The 13991-nt window shown below is 38.9% G+C and overlaps 2 protein-coding genes across 11 annotated transcripts in view; one reads left to right on the top strand and one right to left on the bottom strand.

Annotated features, from left to right (window-relative positions):
• Positions 1-748: 748 nt before the first annotated feature.
• Positions 749-9248, bottom strand: znf503 (zinc finger protein 503). 7 transcript variants are annotated; one of them, XM_068020601.1, is made up of 4 exons: positions 9014-9081; positions 4244-4386; positions 3260-3467; positions 749-2862 (listed from the first exon to the last, which is right to left on the bottom strand). In XM_068020601.1, the coding sequence occupies exons 3-4, from the start codon at positions 3338-3340 to the stop codon at positions 1399-1401; spliced, it is 1545 nt and encodes a 514-aa protein (XP_067876702.1). In that variant the 5' UTR covers positions 3341-3467; positions 4244-4386; positions 9014-9081; the 3' UTR covers positions 749-1398. The 7 variants fall into 7 exon arrangements, with proteins under 7 accessions (XP_067876702.1, XP_067876700.1, XP_067876701.1 ...); XM_068020599.1 differs by lacking the exon at positions 9014-9081 and adding an exon at positions 6178-6261; XM_068020600.1 differs by lacking the exon at positions 9014-9081 and adding an exon at positions 5198-6153.
• Positions 9249-9771: 523 nt separating this feature from the next.
• The window catches only part of lrmda (leucine rich melanocyte differentiation associated), a 1191210-nt gene continuing 1186990 nt past the window's right edge, over positions 9772-13991 (top strand). For all 4 annotated transcript variants that reach the window (XR_010970929.1, XM_068020592.1, XM_068020594.1 and 1 more), the window contains exon 1: positions 9772-9980. Coding sequence is in view for 3 of the 4 variants with exons in the window: in XM_068020592.1 (XP_067876693.1) it covers positions 9939-9980 (42 nt within the window). In the remaining variant the exon portion in view is untranslated. The remainder of the gene's footprint in view (positions 9981-13991) is intronic.

Raw genomic sequence — 13991 nt, 5'->3', positions numbered from 1 at the left:
TATTTTCATGTGTAAGTTTTATGTCCAATTTAAGTTTACCGTTAATCAATAGATAAAAGTGGAATAATCTTAACACTAAAACTCATTTTCCACTGCTTGCTCAACAATATATTTCATACGTTAAAACTGACGAAATTCAAAGAAAGGAAATCTCTCATTTCGAGCAGGATATCTACCTATCTGAAATAGGGTTTACAACTATTCTGAAAGGTGAAGGCTTCTTGCAGAACTGTTCCCGCTATTGGTTTTCATCCAAACATTGTCTCAATGATAATATATGGTATTATAAACAAAATGTATTCAGCGTTACGAAGATTTACAATAAACTTTTTTAAAAATTGAATTGTAAAAGCAGGCCAGTTTGTATTTCAGTGCCTTAAACGATGTGCGGCTTTTTCTTCTGCTTCGGCGGAGGTGCATGTGGTGAGTTCGCTATTTTCCAGAGAGAAATAATCTTCTATTAAAAATATGACCTTTAAGATTTTAAATGTGGGACATGTACTTGATGTGGTTAACAGTTGTATTAAAACATGAACAGAATTTAAAAAATATTAAGAACTCTTATATTTGCGTCCTCAAGCTGTCCTCGATCAGAACTGGAACACTCTCTTTAAAAAAAACCCTGCATAATCGTAGAAATGGGAAAAACCTTAAATTAGCAAAACCGCATTTGAAAACCTATATAATGCGAACCGAAGTAACAAATTGTAATCAAGTATTCATTTAATAACAAAATAAGACGGTCATATTTTTGAATAGCACTGCTTCTTATTTCCAGAATACATACAAAAAATACCAATTCTCTTTCCATGGTACACCTTAAAAATAATTGCAATTTGAAATTATAATGACGAGTTGGAATTTAGTAACAAACATGCATGTAAATTCTTTTTCAAGAGACATTAAATAAGAACGTACAATACAATCATAGCAATTTAAAAGAAACTTCGGAAAACCCCTATTTTTCTACACTGTGTTCCACGTTACCTATCAGTTTTTTTTTGTTAAGTAATGCACTTTGTTATGTTTTCCCCCGCTTGAAGCTAACATAAATAAATACAGCGTTCACGGAACCCGTCCATTGATGAACACCATGAAAGGTCCATTAACCTGCAATCTGCTTTGTGTGGGACTACCTGGATTGCATTTCAAAACTTTCAAAAAACTATTTACATTTCTTAACTTTCAAAACAATTTAACAGGATGAAATCTTTATGGATACATTAATCGGTTCACCTTTGAGATGTCTGGTTTCACAACATTTAAAAAATCAGATTGTATTATTTTAACAGAACAAAATCAGGTCAACATTAAAAAAAAACTTTTTCCTGACGGTTTTGAAATTGGACCCACATAAGCCTTCATCGCAATGCATATTGCAGCGTTGAATATCTGTGCTCACTGATAGCCCAGTGCTGAAGCTGTGGTTAATCTCTGACCGTAGAGTGCGTATGGAGAGTAATAGTGTCCTGTAGCCGGCACTGGTAGAGTGGTGACTGGCCCTGGAGCTCCATGGGTCGGCAGGGGGCTCTTGGTATACGGATGGTACCTGCTACTGAGTCCTAAAGCGTGGGGGCTCCTTAGTGTGAGACCGCCAGGACTCCCCGGCGCCCCTGTCGGTGGGAGGTGCATGTGACACGCCACGGCTGCTGCAGCTGCTGCCGCCGCCGCACTACCCAGAGACGAATTTGGGTAGCCGGCCATGAGTTTATCAGTCCCGGAGAAAGCAGTGTGCGTCCGCAAATGGTTGAGCAGTTCTTCTGAGGTGCAAAATCGCTTGTCGCATGGTCCATTGGCCGAGACCCAATTACAGACGTGAGGCTGGGGATCGTTAGGTAGCATGAAACCATAAGGGTACAAATGGTGCCCTGCCAGAGTTGGCGTACCAGCATTGCTGGACATGGACGTGTGAACGGCATGTAGAGGATGTGAGGGGTAAACCAGAGGGTATCCAGACTTCAAAGCTGTAGGATCATGGGTGCAAGAATTATTGGCTGCCCCGGCAAGGTGAGCAGCGCAGTGATAACTTAGACAGTAGGGATCTCTGCAAAGACTGGCCGTCATCATTGAGGGCGGAGAAGCACCGGCTAATGGACTGGAACCGGTGGATTTACTGGTGAGGCCGCAACCCAAAGAACTAGCCAGCTGAGCCGCTCCGACCAGGCTGGATTTGGCATGATCCAAACTGACGCCATGTGGTACAAACTGATGCGGATAGCCGGCGTAGGCTCCCAGAGTTCCTGGGTAGGTCATGCTAGCTGGAGGCAAAGGAAAGACAGTCTGTCCGGGCTTATAGGGCGAAACAGGGGCAACAAGTCCAGAACTCAGAGCTGAAGTTTCCGAAATAATGGGTTTTGAAACTGAAGTCTCCTGGTGCTGATTCACCTCCACGTTTATCCCAGCACAACTGACACTAATCCGGTTGTGGCTGACGCTGGTGGTCGTCGAATTGTCTGTGGAGCTGTTTTTTACGGTGTCTATGTCTTTCTTTTCTTGACTGTCACTACCTTTGCCCTCGGATGGCATGGGTGAAGAAGTGCTGGAATTTGGACTGCCTGTCCTTGGTGTGAATGGTTGGCAGGTGGCGCTAGGCACACGGAAACCAGACTTTTCCCCAGAAACGCTGGAAGAGCCCGAGGAGCTGGAATCCTTCTTCTCTGTGTGTTTGGAGTATGGTTTAAAACTCGACTTGTCTTCCACACCAATGTCACTAAGTTTCAATGGAGCAGGTTTTCCGGAGTCTTTATCACCTGTACCATTTGAAGTTACAGAAGTTAGCTTTGAGGATGGAGGGGGATCCGGCTTCCCAATCTGAGAACACGTTTGAGCCAAAAGTGCCAAAGGACTCTTCTTCGCGTCGAGCTACAAGAAAATTAAATAAAAAAGTATTGTTTCCGTTTGTCATTACCATACGTATTATTTCATAACCTTCCATCTTCCTGTAACACGGAATTCATAGTTTACTTGTAAAAGGTCGATAATATTATGCGAAAAACAATGCTGTAGCTACGTACGCTAAAACAATCTTTTAAAATTAACTATTCCAATAACTTGGTGGGTTAATATTTTTCCCTGACGTGTCCAAATTCAGTGCTACGTTGTAGCGATCGTCTCTTACAAAAGGATCGACGGATAAGTAGGGAACCATACGTGGAAAATCGCTAACTTTCGTGTTTCCATGTGTATGTTATATATGCATGGATTGGATAATAAAACATAGTACTGTATAAACAAAATTACAAAAACGTAAGAAACGTACCTCGATGGGACTTACGGGTGTAGATGGTAACGGCTGTAAGTACTCAGGATGCAAAATGTGTCCGGTGCGAGCCGTAAGCATTTTCAAAACCTTGATAGGAAGACGATTCGCTTGTCTTGAAGGGTCTGAGGGAGGTACGGAGTGGTAGAAAGGTTTGCTACTACTATTTCCCCTGCTGCAGTTATTGCTGATTTCAGACGCTGTAATTCTGTGGGTAGAGACGGAAGGCGATGTAATCATGACCTAACTGAACCAACTCTCCGAGAGGGACTGTGCCGATCGAGGACGCTGTGGTTGCTTTCACTCACAGCACTAGAGACCCTGCCCAAATCCTGCACGGCGCTCATCAGACAGGCAGCACGACCGCTTAGCTACACACAACACAACATACAACACACAATCTGGCCGTCAACACTTCAAACACCGAATTACTTTAAGATTAAAGCCTTTGCCGCCTTCCAATCAAATCACACAATGAATACCGAACCCCGAGGTGATTGGAGGGTCAAGGGGATGTGATGTTAACTTTGTGTGTGTGTGTGTTGGTTATTGTGTGAAGGCGAAATTTTAGACTCCGGCATGTGACGATATTAGGCCAATCCGGAAAGGGATCTCACTGTCACATGCTTTCAATTCAACACCCCCACCCCCAACTGTCAATTTTCCCAACCGCAATCAATCAGTTATTTGTCAGTCCTGTCAATCTGGGTTGATTTATGTCAGCTTTTGTTGCTGATTACAAGCCTGGTGTGACTTGAAAAAGAACGGCTTTTGAAAAGAGGCATTCAATTTAGGGAAATAAATCGCTCTCAGAGTAAACTCAATTTGTATGCGAACAAAAGGCGGACGCACTAGACCGCACTTCAATTCGCTTGAACGAATTATACACCTTCACTTCTTGTCATTAATGGCTTACTTTCCTGTTGAATATTTCTTCCTTATGAAAAAGAACATTTTCAAAAATCTTAAATTGAGAAATCTTACTTCGGGCTGCAGCGGCAGACTACAAACAAAACGACATTTTTGAGATCGTATCACCGATCAGTCAATCAGATGGTCACACGTAGGGGTGTTTGAAAAAGATTAAGATTGACATGTTGAAAGTCTTGACATGTTAAACCTGACAGCTAGAACAAATGATAGGTCTGATCAAAGTCACTCTTATAAAAGGTTCATAATACAGGCATAAACTACGGTCGTGGTTTTTCAGACAAACTGTATTGCATGTTACTGCTTTTTGCAAAATTAAGTCAACGTTAGCAGAAACATCTATCATAAAGTATGAAACTTTCAAAACGTGAAACTTATTGCAAGTTTTTAATATTAAAAAGCGATAAACAATTGTAAGATTTTGACTTCTGTTTGATGTTTTCTTCTTTTCACTGGCAAATGTATGTGCTAATCAATCTTTGCTTTTGTTTCCGGCCTCGACATGGTGGCCCACACAATCTACAACATTAACAAAAGGTCACTTGGAGATAAAAACACGTTTGACAAGTGAAGAACACGGAAAGTGCTGAGGGGTCGTTAGCAATTTCTGAGATGGATTATCTATTCGGACTGAACTTCACTCAAATCGTCTTCTCAATAAATAATACTTTAACAATATCAAAGATACACACAAGCGATGCAAAATTTCCAAACCGAAAATTGAAACGAAAGTCAAGTTTTAGCAAAATACAACTGAAACACAGATAAGTAGTATATATACATAAATCTAATCAAAACACCGTGGTTTGTTTAAAATCCTTTTACACAAAGACATAACAAAACTTGTCTACGGTCTTCCCCGAATGATACATTAACTTTTACAAATTTACTATGGTAATTAGCGTAATTTCCTTTTAAGTAATTATAATATTGTAAAAATATTAACGTAATTGTGAATTAGATTAAGAAACCTATGAATTTTTTTGAATACAAGTGGAAATTACATACCACCCTATGTATAAAGGGGGTTCTTGTTAAGTCCTTAAATATTTTGGCAAAGGATGCACAAATTTGTCCAGGTGTGTAAATGATGTTGGGAGAGAACTGGACGATTCCCAAGTGGTGGGAGTAAACTCGATGTGCACAGAACAGTTCTTTCCTTTTAATGGCTCGTCAGGTTGATGGATGAAGTGCAGTAAACATTGAAACGCTGTACCTTCATTTGTGTTCATTTGCATTAACTGCTTGGAACAGCTGTTTTCCTTACTATACCATAGAGACGACTATCTGTTCTTGTTGTATTTGTCCTGCCTCCCGGTGAGAAATACTAAAAGATTAATTGCTTTAGGTGGAGTCGACTGTGGGAAGACTTTTTGGAGATTTGTTCACTTCAGTGTGAAGGGAGAATCAAGAAGCTACGTGGTTTAAATAGTGTTTGCATGCTTAACTATAGGGCGTGGGGAAAACGAACCAAATTAAAACCTCCAAAAATACACACACATCGTTTGTGTTTTCAAAATACAACGTTTCATTAACACAATACTTGACGTTTAACAGAAAATAATGAAATACCACGAAATATCTGTTTTACATTATCCTTTGTAAAACACAAAGTTGAAGTGACCTGAGCAGTCGTGCTTGGATCTCAGATTTCTCTTCCAAGCGACACCATCTTTGTGTCGAAGTTACATTTTTTTAAATGTTTCCTTTCATAGTCAACATGATTTACTCCTTTTCATGTTATTTAAAGGGTAAAATTTACCCACGCACCACATATGGGAAACATACTGTATAAAATAGAGGAAAAATTCAGGAATTAAGCTAATTTAATTAAAAACATAAACTATTAAAACGATGCCCAACTTTTCCCAGTTATCAATTATTGGTAGACACGTCAACACGATTCGATTTGCACACAGCGTAAGAGATTTATTATTTGAAAAAAAGCAGCAATACATTCAGAAAGAAGTATTTGACCGTTCACGTACCCAGCTAATAAGTATTCAGACTCCCGGGCAATTGGGCAGCTTTTCAGACACAAAATGCCGCGGCTTCCTTTCATCTAACTTGGATGGAGACGCTCAATTAAAAGCCTATCAGTTTGTAAGTAAATCAACGCCTATCAAACTTGTCACATCAAACAAAACGATTATTATTGCAACCCGCCTACCCTATTAATCTCTCTGTATGATAATCCGCTTGACAGGTCAGGTCAAATCTTGTAAATCCTGGGATGGATTTCAACAGAAAGCGGATTGGAGCGAAGTTAGTTTTAAGGAAACAGTGTGAACCCCTTCTCAAATATAATGGGGAAAAGCCAAGTCTAATGTTAAACATTATGCGCTATTTTGAATACATTTAGCAACATTGGGCTGCAGGGCCGTAGACAGCAGCAACCACATAGAATTTTAGAGTCTGTAACAATACCACTATTCAATATTAATTTCTAAAGAAACATTGAAAACTATAGCGAAAACTGCTTAAGCGTAAATGTAATAATTTCATGGCTAATATACAGTTGCAACGGCTGACTATCTCGCTTTTGCTCGTTCGCATCGGTCTAGATTTGATGGACTGTAGGCAATGTTCTTTTCGCTCTGGAGCGATTATCTCTTATTAAATCTAAACTAATCTTTAAAATTACACATGCAGATCAGAAATTCCAAATCATTTGGATGCGAGTTCATTTGCGCTTCTAAATTATGCCGGGATCAGGTGTACATACAGAGGAAAGATCTATGCGCGTTCAGAACCATCACTACTTAATTGCTCTTTATTTTTTGTTGTAACAGAGCTGGTTCATGTAAAACATAAATAATTTTTTTAGAGTATCGAAGCTCAGTTAAAACCGTTTCAAAAAGTGGGAAAAATTGCACTTACCATGGTAAGTTTTATTTACTCGTGGTCTTTGCAACATCCAAAGGGGGAAAGTTTTAAAGTTTGCAGGAATAATGAAAACCAAGTTTATTTTCGGATATGCAATTTAATTCCAGTGTATTAAGATAAGAAAAATGTGTCCCTTTCTTATTAACAGCAAAAGAAATATTAAAACTGTTTCTAGTGGTCGAGCGGAATCCTGTATACGTGTCCAATATCGCAGTGATAGCAAAATTTGTACTTAACCATATTGAGGAACCTCTGTCCCCTTGGGATTCATTATTTGATTTGTAACAATGCTTGAATCAGAACCTTTGCACTAGGTTATATATTGATAATACCGAGAGTTTTTTTTAAAATCCGTGTTCTCAACATTTCATGAAACCAAATAATTGAAGTATTGTCAATTTTAATATAGCTTAAATTTACTTAAAAAAAGCATCTATTTGCAGATAATTTAGTTAACATATATGATATGAGATTTTACGGTATAACATTCTGGCGAATGTAGAATATTTAGCTTATACTGGCGTTAACCATTTCGAACAATAGGTTTTGTTAAGAGGAAAACCAGAATTACGCGTTGACTTTTAGAAATTATGGTTATTTTAAGATATTACAATCGTTCATCATTAACAAAAGAGTAAAAGCGTTTATTATTCAAACATTTCCTTAAAAAGTGAGTCGGATCTGATGACAGTATTGAAGAAAAAATATCAAAATCTAAACAATTATAAATTGTTCTTTCGAGAGTGCGTGAGCAACAGTGTTTTGACACGGAAGTACATCTTAACTACTTCAGAATGGTTATTAATAGAAGAAAGCGTAAAGCGAAGCACAGAAAGCGCGAAGATCCAAATGTCATCGGACTGACGTTTACTGATGCATTGGAGTAGTTACCTGCTGGAAAGGGAACTTGAGGATAGTTTCCTGGAATAGTTTAAAAATAAAATCTGCAGAATAAACTTTGCTTTGTGAATTAAATTGTTAAAGTGCGGATTTTACAGCGAAATGCGCGAATTGGGTTCGTTATGAAAGATATTTGTTCCAGTGTAAAATTCCACAAGTGTCAAGCATGCTAAAATGGCGAAAACTAAAAAATCTCTCCACCTTTTGTTGATTTGAAAGACGTGATAGATCACGTTCCGCCTTACAGTAAATCTGTAGAATGATTCATAATGATATAATTCATACATAAACGTGTCTTGAAGATCAGAGCGCAGCTAAAAATATGCAAAGGGTTGTTTGATTGATAACAGGGTTGCTGTTTTTCTGCAAGCCTGTCAAACGTTGACACAATGCTTGAGTTATTAGGGCAGTGTAGGGCGCCCATAAATTTTCAACGTCAGGGAAAAAGTAACAGCGGCTTTCTTTATTGTCTAGATGACAGATGGGTCTCAGTACAAGACAGCAAATACTTCGTATTACCCTAAATGGGAACACATTTTTCGTGGCTATAATTCATGATTTTTAAATAGAAAGTTTGAAGTACGTGCCTATATTTTATAGCCTGACATATTTATGAATCACTCGTCGCATGCAAATATAATTATTGTTGGAAACAAGTGACAAGCAAGTTAGTATGTCCGATGTTGATGAAACGAGATTTAAAAAATCAATTTAACAATCAACATTTTTATCTGTAAAGTGACTATGTTGTACAGCAGAAGTGCTTTAACGATTTATATGTAACAGCTGAAACATACTGTTATCAACAGATGTAGAAATATAAAGCGTGCCATTAAATTGAATATGATGGTCATCTTATTGTAAGAAGTTTTGAATTTTTGTTGAAAATTAACATACTCTTTCCAAAACAACTCATCTTTATACCAATAAACTGCAGTAATACAGCACCAGGACTGTACAGAAGCGACCAGTTACAATAACAACCTGGCAAACACGCTGATATCTTCCAGGCACGCGGATAAATACCAAAATTCATACCTGATTATTAATAGTCGGTTACAAACAAGTTTAATGTCGATTCTATTCTGAAATGTACATATCGTACACATATTCCTTCTGTTACAAAGACATCACTGTCGTTGTTGTTGTATCCGAAAAGCCCAACACATAAGGTAATTCGTATTAATTCTTAAAATTTTAATTACCACTTTGTGAACAACCGGACCAGTGAAGAGAAGTAGACTCCATGCATCAAACTTACTTATGTTAAATATCAGTGCAATAGGCTTACATTAGTAGTTAGTAGGAGCTGAGATTGGGTCAGTACTCTGCAGTGCCAGATTTCCGCATGCGCTCCGCTGATGGGGCGGGAAGGGAAGTTTTTCTTTTTTCTCCGGGGGAGGGGGAACTAGGTTTGATGGTTCATTCTACACTACTGCCTGCATGACTTCTATTTAAATGACAGGAATGATAGATTAGTTCGACTCAGTCGTGAAATGCAAATATACTTTTGTGAGGGGTAATGTTTTACAGCAAACTATGTCAGCAAACCATTATCAAGAATCTCGTTGTCTTCAGTCTCATCGACTAAGACTACCCATTTAAAATTTAAGGTTGTAAATGATATTTGCAAAAATACTCTCCAGCTAAACAAACTTCCCAGATACAGTTTTTACGAAAAAGTATTGTATCATAATTGCATTCAGTATAATTGGAAGCTTTCCTTTTCTAAGCCCTTTTGCTCCTCCTTTTCTACGTTTCGGCACTGACTTCCGCTCCAAATCAGCTGACAGGAGTGCGGAAGTGTACATGCATATTTACATATGCAGGTCGTTGCTCCGGTGTAGTGGTATTTCTAAATAAACCTTATATAAAATAGAGAATTGTGGCTGACAGCTTGAATAGCCGTGAAATTAAAACAAACATCGACATTAGCAGTCTTTTATAAATTAGCACGTTAGTGATGGCGAGTAACGATTTAGGGATCGTTGTTGATGGAACTCAAGTAAGTGTGAAGTATTTAAACACTTGCCTTTATTTACACAGAACAGAAGAAACCCATCTTCTATACCGCTAATTCACATGTTAGGTACATTGTACATTTTAATATTTTGCATTCTTTAGTTATTTTTGCAGTTTGCAACATTTCTTTCCGGGGTTTTACCACTTTGTTATGTCAGCTGACTAGTTGCTGAACCATATGCTCATCTGCAAAGATGCTATTTTAAACTATTAGTAAGGACTTATGGGCTAGAAGTTCCACCTAATCAATATGAATGGGCAGAAATCCATAGTTTTAGTATGTTGTTAAAATGTATGTACTTTAATTTGGGAAAAAGTTTTTTTTTGTAGTCGATTTTACCAATAAATAAGAGGCATGTAAACATCCGAGACAATAATTTCAGTATTTGCTTAATTAATGTAATGGGTAAGAGATATGCCAAAGCAGCACTACAAGAGGGCATAGGTTCAGTATTATGAAGGTCACATTTATAACATTTTTCAGGAGGCGTCTCTTTGCACTTTGAGTAATTAGCAGCTACAATGGATTGCCATGAAGGGTGGGTAAGGCAGGACACATCTCATGCATGGAAGAGCTTGATGTGATTGGTTTCTGTAATGATGAAATCAAGTGGGCAAATCTATCTTGTGATAGTTTTGGTTTGTTCCTACCATTGGATGTAAAGCATCCAGTTGGCAAATATTTTGTTACATTTTAGTTTTTATTTGTCCAGTTCTTACATTTGTTCATTTGTTAACATTTTCATTTTTGAATATAAAAAGTAATTCTGATAAATGAAACCACTTCCATCTGCACAACAGTAACTGAGATGAGAACTGTCTTTCAGTTACAAATCATGAATATTTTAAAAGTGATTCACTTCAGTATCCTTTAATTTCATCTTTCTGTTGTGTTCCACATAAAGCACATTAAACAACAAGTGTTAACCTTTATCAGGGGAGCTGGCTCGGAGGAGTTACTGAGCTCAAGAATGTTATGAAGCTGGTCTACATTAGTAGAGTTATGGGTATTATCTCAATCTCTTCAGCTGTGTGATTCAGTGCTCACTGTTGCCTGTTAAGATGCTTTTTGAGAATTAATAATCTTTAATAGCTTTCCTCTGACTTCTGTATAATTTTGCAAAATGTCTTCACTGTGCTACTACAAATGGAAGTTCACCTGCATTGGGGTCTTTTAATGTAGTTTGTATGGATATTAGCAAGGCTTTTGATAAGGTCCCACATGGCAGACTGGTCACAAAAGTAAAAGTCCCTGGGATCCAAGGCAAAGTGATCCAAAATTGGTTCAGAGGCAGGAAGCAAAGGGTAATGGTTGGTGGGTGTATTTGTGACTGGAAGGCTGTTTCCAATAGGTTTCTGCAGGGCTCATTACTAAGTCCCTTGCTTTTTGTGGAAAATATCAATGATTTGGACTTGAATGTAAGAACAAAGGGTTATGATTCGGCAGTTTGCAGATGATACAAAAATTGGCTGTGTGGTTGATAATGAAAAGAAAGCTGTAGACTGCAGAAAGATATCAGTGGACTGGTCAGGTGGGCAGAACAGGGGTAAATGGAATTCAGTCTGGAGAAGTGTGAAGTAATGCATTTGGGGAAGGCTAACAAGGCAAGGAAATAATAAATGGTAGGATACTGAGAAGTATAGAGGAACAGAGGGAGCTTGGAGTGCACAGATTCCTGAAGGTGGCTGGACAGGTAGATAAGGTGGTCAGGAAGACATAGGATAATTGCCTTCATTAGCCGAGGTATAGAATACGAGCTGGGAGGTTATGCTGGAACTGTAGAAAACACTAGTTAGTCCATAGCTGGAGTGCTGCGTGCAGGTCTGGTCACCACACTATAGGGACGATGTGATTGCAGTAGAAAGAGTGCAGAGGAGATTTACAAGGATGTTGCCTGGACTAGAGAATTTTAATTATGAGGAAAGATTGGATAGGTTAGTGTTGTTTTCTTTGGAACAGAGGAGGCTGAGGGAAGACATAATTGAAGTATATAAAATTCTAAGGGGCCTAGATAAAGTGGATAATAAGGCCCTATTTCCTCTTGGTTGAGTGGTCCATAACCGGGGGCATAGATTTAGGTAAGAGATAGGAGGTTTAGAGGAGATTCAGGGGGGAAATGTTTTCACCCAAAGAGTGGTGGAAGTCTGGAACTCACTACCTGAAAGGCCGGTAGAAGCAGAAACCCTCATAATATTTAAAAGGTATTTGGATATGCACTTGAAGTGTGGTAAACTACAAGGCTATGGACCAAGAGCTAGAAAGTGGGATTAGCTTGGATGGCTACATGTCAGCCATCATGGACACGATGGGTTGAATGGCCTCTTCCCGTGCTGTAAATCTCTGATAGTAATGTGGTGAACAATGTTACATTGCTATATGGTCAGTGTTACAACCAGGTGAGGCAGGGGTCTAGGGCTCCCCTCTCGGCCTTTGCCTGGTTTGGCCATAACAGCGTTTAATTTTTAAAACACTGTGTTTTGAGCTTCCCTTCAGTGAATCCTTTTTCACTGCTCTCTAATTGTAGTGGCAAAGAAGTCATCCAGACAGGTTTTCCTAAACTTACACCTTTCTTGTTTAAATCTATTAACCTTAAAACTCTAATTCGGTTAAACTACTAGAAATACGCAACATGACCACGCTAGCATGCATATGCGATAAACACACAAGCAAATCGAGACAGAGGAGGAGAAAGAAGGGGAAAGGTTTAAAGTAATAGCTGGAGTTCAGTTACTGGCTTTTGGGTTTGATGTAAAATCTTGGATTGTAAGTTGTCTAGCAATTCTCATTAGGGCCCAGTGCACACTTTCAAACTTGTTTAGCTGCAGGAGTCTTCTCTCTTGAGGTTTGAGTCACTTCAGTGGATCCCCTGGAACTTCGTGAGAGAGAGAGAGACCTTTCTTCTCTGTTGCCTTCAAATTGCAGTCTCTTTTCCAACTGTTCTGTGAGCACAATTCAAAACTCCAAGTTGGCCGGCAGGTTATTCATGTGACTAACCCCTTATTTGGGACAACTTCTCCTGCGGTTTGTGCATTTCAAAGCTCTTGGTGGGGTGGTGTAATGCTGTCTCTTACAAAGAGAAAGATGTGGATCACAGTTGCCCAGACCAATCTTTTTTAATTGAATCAGTGAGCAGTTCCTATTGTCTCGTTTTTTCAACTGTCTTTTAGAATGCAAAATGTGCAGCCTCGTTTCAGTGGTCTTTTAAACCAAGCCATTTTTTTTCAGTCCAGCAACAGTTCAAAATTAATGTTCCATATGATGAAACCAACATGTCTCACTTTGGCAGGTGTGGCTTTCATGACAGTCAGAAACCAACCAGAATAGATTGTTTTCTGTAGGCACTTGTTGGCACCACCACTGCCTTTGGTATGGCAGTATAATTGCAAAGGCTATTGTTGCCAAAGTTAGCCATGTTATCTGGTTGCTGTCAGGTGGTACCGATCAATAGAACAGTTTTTTGTTTATGGGCCTGTATGGATTTCTCCAGTCAGTGGGGAAGGCCTGGAGACCTGAATTCATTATTTCAGTGACATGCTGCAAATCTCTTTTATTTCACGACTCTGTACCCCCAAAATGTGTAGGACTTTGACAAAGTCTCACATAACTTTGGCAGGCATTCAGTAAAAGTCCTGGAAAATAGGCAGAAACCTAAATATGCTAGGCTCCAGTCTTTGCTTAATGTTTCTATGGGACCTTGAGGGGCGAAAACTTGACTTCTGTGGTCCCTTGTGTCAGAGGGATGGGATTTCCTATTTTGGGAGCCCTGTTCCCTGACCTCAGTGAGATGGAGGCTTAGGTTAGAGCCTGGCATGTCCAGTGAGTTGATGTATACCTGATGTGCACAAAATGGTTGACACTAGGGAAGTGGCCGGAACCTCTGAAGATTATTAACGTGTATTTATTTTTTTTAAATTACTGAAGAGGGTGGTAAATTACTTTTCCAAGGGAGTGGTTTGGAAATTGGGATTCAGCAACTTCCAACTATGTGCTTCT

The sequence above is a fragment of the Heterodontus francisci genome, chromosome 42, assembly GCF_036365525.1.
Source record: "Heterodontus francisci isolate sHetFra1 chromosome 42, sHetFra1.hap1, whole genome shotgun sequence".
In the NCBI taxonomy this organism is placed as follows: Eukaryota; Metazoa; Chordata; class Chondrichthyes; order Heterodontiformes; family Heterodontidae; genus Heterodontus; species Heterodontus francisci.
The sequence above is the reverse complement of the archived record's forward strand: the minus strand, read 5'-3'. Positions and strand labels throughout refer to the sequence as shown.